Source organism: Ischnura elegans, chromosome 5 (assembly GCF_921293095.1).
Source record: "Ischnura elegans chromosome 5, ioIscEleg1.1, whole genome shotgun sequence".
Classification (NCBI taxonomy): Eukaryota; Metazoa; Arthropoda; class Insecta; order Odonata; family Coenagrionidae; genus Ischnura; species Ischnura elegans.
The window spans coordinates 39226247-39232246 of record NC_060250.1 but is presented as its reverse complement, the minus strand read 5'-3'; the positions used below and the strand labels follow the sequence as shown (position 1 = coordinate 39232246).

The following is a 6000-nucleotide window of genomic DNA, read 5'->3' as shown; positions in this document are numbered from 1 at the left end:
TGCATGTAGCATTGCATGGTTACCCTGTACTGTTGCCTGCATAAAAGCACGGTTGCACCCTTGTAACTTGTGAAATGATTGTAAAGTTTCTATGCTCATACCGTGGAACAAACATACTAACTTCGAAAAGTACAAGTCACCATTACATCACCGTATGTGAGAAGCAGGCCACAGTATGCAAAATGGAAAAAAGGAGAAAAGGAAACAGGGATCATCTACACCTACGTACCACCCCGCAAGTCGCCTATAAGGTGTGTGGCAGGGGGTGTTGGGACACCAGCAAATGTAATGGATGGTAGGTAGTTTAAGGAGCCTCCAATAACTTTTAGGAGTAAGGTCTTTATAGTGATTTCACGCCCATAAATAAGTATCTAGCTACGGAATTGGCACTCACTACCCATTAAAACAGGGTTGTAAAATAGTGCTCATCCACTCATTAATACCATAAGCCTTTTTCTAGATGCATCTCCATTATTATCGAGTTATTATTCATTCTGACCATTTACCTGCTGGTAGGGGGTGGGATCCAAGGTAATACCCCTTTTGATTGGCATATCAAACAGATTTAGATGGAAAACTATCAACAAAAAATCTGCCATTATATGTAACAGTTACCATAGTAAGCTGAGTCAAACTGCAACTTACTTTTAAATCCTTCAAAACATAAGCAGTCATTCTCTCAGGCCCATTAAGTGATCTCTGCAGAACCAATGAAGATATACTCTTATTTGTTAACAAATACTTTACTTGCTAAAATCAGTCAATGGGATTGTGATGTATTGCAAAGAAAACAAGGTACATATTATTTTAGAAAATTTATTAAGCTTTTTTAAATTCCAGAGAGAATTATGTCAATATTAAAAGATGTTCCATTTCTCTTTGACCACAATATCGAGATTTGGCATAGTAAATGAGAGGTCTAATCAGCGTCAAATTAATTTGCGTAAGCTTAACTGAAGAATTAACATTTTCTCATTTAGCAGTGAACAACAAGACACACTCCTTGTACACCTTTATAAAAATGGTTAGATAATTTACAATAGAGATTTAGTTCAGGTTTACAACCATACAAAGTGAATGCTTTAGGATTAATCTTTTTCAAATATACACAACCAAAATAAGAGAACATTATGTTTAGTGGGGATATAAGCTAACCTTAGCCATATAAATTAAGAAATATTCTTGTTAGGGATTTTAATGACAAAAAAGTACTATTACCATGGGAATTCAGTTATGTGAGTGACACAAATCCAAAATATATTTCAGTTAGGAACTCTCTCGACTTATCCATGGTAACTAGTAAGATAAAAAGCACCTTATCTTGAAGGCAGTACACCTTGCTTCAAATATAAGAGTCAAAATAGAGGACAGAAATAGAGTCCCTTGAAAAATCATGTAATCGAAAAAGGAATTTCTCGCTAAATCCCCCTAGCTCAATGAAAAGAGAGCAGTCATGTCCTTCAGAAGCCACTAAATTTCTCAGTGATAAACTCAGCTAACTGAATAAATATTTTACAATTTACAAAAAAATTGACCTTGAAGGACTTTGGCTTGCACACACACACACACATACAAAATAACTAAAAATAATTGCACCTTTTTGGCCATTTTAATGTAAAACAATCATTTATAGTGTGTTGTTACCTGCAACACCTCTACCAACTAGAGAATAGTCTTTATCTCTGCACCGTTTTTTTTCAATAATGTACAAGATTCATGTCGTGAAAGACAATGAAGGGGATTCATTTAAATAGCAAAGGCCAGCCATTATTACATGTTCTGGTCTGAGCATATCCCTTAGGCTGTTTAATAAGGGTTTGTATACACGAATAAAAATATAGGTGTGCATGCATGAAGTCAAACTTCATCACATTACATTCATAAAAAATTCATTCATAATTCATCTTTCAAAACATCACAGGGGGATATGGAATAGAAAATATTACAACAGTTATACATCATATACTTTAAAACGTTAACATAACATACAAAACTATCAAATCCTCCCATGGCTCTTAATGAGCATTCATTTCCTTTAAGATCCTACGGCCCCTGACTACAAGAAAAACACTGCCATAACCCACCAAGAAAATACATAGAGCAATGTCACAACTAGGAAAATCTATCTCTTTTTACATCTTGGCTGTTTTCCAACAGAGGAAGTGATTCTTGAGGTACAAGGCAATAGACACCAATGACAGTCACCAACTAAATGATCTTTGAACCAATGGAGGAGATGATATTATGGAGAAAATGCCAGAAAAGACTTTTCAGAGGGGGACTACTAAACCATTTCTTCTCCCACCCACAACAGTCTCTCTTCCATGCCTTCAGAAAAAAACCCCTTCTCTCAAGTCTATTTCTCATTTTCACCAACACATACACTCGCACAACAACACCATTCGTCGGCAGCAACAACTGCCGCAACACAACACATCCTTCTACTCTTCCTAAATAAATCACAATTAAAGACACAACACATCTGCGACGAGTGTTTGTGCAACATTTCTTTTTTTGTTTAAATCCGTGTCCTCAGACAAAAACATGAGGGAATGGAATTATTTATGTATAAAAAAGGAGCACCATCCACATACCTGCATTTATTAAAAAAATACTTCACCACCAGACACACAATGTAAAAAGATCAGTATCTTCTTTCAGCACCTGAGATAACGTTTCCGCATGCCACGAGGATGTCAAAGCGAGCAAATGGGAAGGAGGATGGATGGAGGAGTAATATAAGGTTTCGGTGCCTGATGGACCTCCTTCGATGAGCCAATTGGGGATCGAAAAAAATGGCAGTAAAATGAGGTCAGCAGTGTTGTCATGACTTGATGGCTAGTTCACGGGATGGTGCCGTTTGTGGGTTCGTTTCAAATGTCTCAAATTCATCTTCCAGTCTTTCATGAGAGGTAGTCAGGGGATGGTTCCGCTACGGGCTCTGGTGTCGTGAAGAGTGGATTCGGGAACTCAGGTGGGTGGGGCAGGGGACCGGCAATCTTTGGCCGACGCCTGTAAGCCATTAGCCAGCAGGACACTGCTACAGCTATAGCAACAAGTGCAAGCAATGCCGTGATGACTAGAGCAATTATAAAACCAATCATGGAGACACAAATGTCCTCTTGTTCTGACAAGCTTGGAGCTGGAATTGAAGAGATAAGGAGAACAATTAATATAACATTAGGCAGAAGCTACACCATTTAGGTATCATTGAACATTATAGGGCACCTCAAATACAATGAAAACAAAAATACAGAAAATGTGACTTTTTATCATCATTATCTCTGGCATATGATAGAGTTCCATCATAATCCATTTTCATAAAATCAGACTTTTGATGCATTTGAAATTATTAAAAAATACAATTGAAAGTAGAATGTTTGGAATCACGAGAAAAATGTATAAATTTTGCTAATGTTTACAGCCAAACAAAAGAAAAAAATCCACATCAGGCAGGTGCCTGTGGAATGTAGCAATTCACGTATAAATTCATTAATACTCTCCGATTTACAGAACTTGAGAAATTTAAAGCTTTCAAGGACTGATGGATGTCATATACACATGATAACAAGATCTTTTACATGCCAGAAAAAAATTAGGCATTCCTGACCACATTTTAATTTCTTATTTCACAGCTGCTTAAGAATAACCCAGAGGGAAACGTGAGAAGTAATTAAATCCATTGGCTAAGCCTTATTTTTACCATTTCCCACAAAAAAACATTATTCCCATGATTATTATTGGTACACTAATCATCTTTGACCAATCAAGATGAGTGAGATGATAAACAATTTCCACAGGTAGTTTAAGGCAAAAATATTACTAGGGATGTGACGTTTGAATAGTCTAATCACCAAATGCCTCGAATAATGAGCTTTTTACATTATTCGGTATTCAATGACACAAAGTGTTCAATTATTTGAATAAGGAATACACAGCATAGATCGTCTGCGATTCTCTTCCAATCCGTAGCAAATGGTTAGGTATTACAAGAAGGTTTTCACATTTGGTTGGTTCAATTCTTTAGTAATATTTTTACAAAAACTTATCAAGTAGGTGCTAAAATATGTAAAACTCCAATGACTACATGAGAACAACATTAAGAAGAATGTATGCATACAATCATATGCATGCTAGGTTATTGTTCCTTTTCCCTGACTCCCTCCGCATGATGAAATTCACGTTTTACATATTTTTATTTCAAAGTAATTTTCAATTCTTTATTTAATTTAAGTTTTTCAATGGGCGCAATAAAGCATTGCTAATAATAAAACCTTCATTATGTATATAATAAAAAAACGAAAGAATAGCAGAGTCCCACGGGTGCAAGTTTTACATAATCGTGGGTGACAGTTGCTTCAGGATGTAGGAGTAACATTGAAGTACATTGACTTGAAAAGTGTTGATTATTTTTTTTATTTTAATTTTCATTTGTACTTAAAATTGGAGAAAAAATTCATATTCAGTATCCAGTAATGAAGTATTTGATATTCAAGTGAGATGTTCGGAAAAAATTTGAGCATTTGTACTTGAATTCAAGAAAAATGCTATTCGACCCATCTCTATACAATATAAAACACTAAATTAATACATTCCATGCAGAGGAAAAATGAAAAAAAAAAAGGTATTCCCATTAAACACACTCACCTTCAGTGGGGTCAATGAGCCGCTCCTCCCTCCTCTCGAAAGTAAGGATGGCATTTGATTGGATGGTTATCTCCTCTCTCAACTGTCCTTCGTAGGACGATTCCAAAATGTCAACCTCGGTGGCGTTTCTACCCACTCTCGGCGAATCATCAATTGCTTCTCTCTTCCTCCTGCCAAAGGCATCATAGCCTCGGCAATTCACCTGTATGGGTTACAAATATGTCCTATATTACTCTTTTACTCTTTGCACACCATGTATGCTACTGGTGGGATGGGTGATCAAAATGGTATTTATTTTCCAAGCCTTATGCTAAAGAATGTGCACTAAAAATGAATCGAAATTGGTCAAGATAGTAGTTATTGTGAATGGTTTCAATATGCAATAATTACCAAGCCAATAAAATACTATATGCAACTTCTGACGAATCGAATAATTAATGCTTCCTTCAGGCGATGCAAAAAATTAAGCATATTAGTAAATTTGGTTTTTTATGAGGACATTGAAATACTTTTTACTACTTTTTTTACAGATTAAAATAATTATTTTCTCTCCATAAATAAATATAATTGATATAAAATGAAAGGACTAGGACGTATTGCCTCATAAATGCATTGGCATAATTTGAAATTAAGGATGATAGTTAGATAGCTAAATGGCCAAGCAAATTTCAGATCTAAAAAGGGCTTTGATAAGATTTTTGAAAGAGACGAGATGAATAATCAATATAAACTATTGACATGATAATTTCTTTCATTAAACAAAGAGGAAAATTTCATCTTCAAATTATCGTCATCAATAATATGAGATTTATGTATATCACTTACAGGCTGACACCTTCCAAAGCACACCCTGATGTTGCACTGGAATCGTATGTTGTCACTAGATGGGAATTTAAATGCATTGAATGTGGCTATCAATGACTGTTCCTCCGACTCAAAAGCCCATTCTCCAAATATGGTAGGATCGGTGGCACAGCCATTTTCATCAGTCACCAAATACTCATTCTCTACGTTGTCTTCCATTGTCTTGGCAACACATGTTCGGGCAAATCCTCCATAAATACCTGGTTTAAAAGATGAGAAAAGAGAAATACCACAATTAGAGGTCCATAAGTAACATTACATCAGCTTAAACTACTTTTCATTTTGCTATTCATTATTCCTCCACCGCTTTAATGAGTGGCAGACAAATCAAGTTAGGGTATCAATCAGTCAAAATATTTCCAAAATGACTACAAGAAAATATTTAAAGCCTATTATGTAATTTAACACACTCAATGCTGAGAAAATTTATCATAACACACCGCCACGCGGAAAAAATATTTTGCAATAATATCAGATATTATGTCTTCT

General features: G+C 35.5%; 1 protein-coding gene across 1 annotated transcript in view; it reads right to left on the bottom strand.

The window, feature by feature from the left end:
- Nucleotides 1–800: 800 nt before the first annotated feature.
- The window catches only part of LOC124159670, a 309866-nt gene continuing 304666 nt past the window's right edge, over nucleotides 801–6000 (bottom strand). The window contains exons 204-206 of the mRNA XM_046535577.1: nucleotides 5473–5711; nucleotides 4648–4849; nucleotides 801–3142 (exon numbers count right to left, since the gene is read on the bottom strand). Coding sequence (XP_046391533.1) covers nucleotides 2904–3142; nucleotides 4648–4849; nucleotides 5473–5711 — 680 coding nt within the window. The 3' untranslated portion in view covers nucleotides 801–2903. The remainder of the gene's footprint in view (nucleotides 3143–4647; nucleotides 4850–5472; nucleotides 5712–6000) is intronic.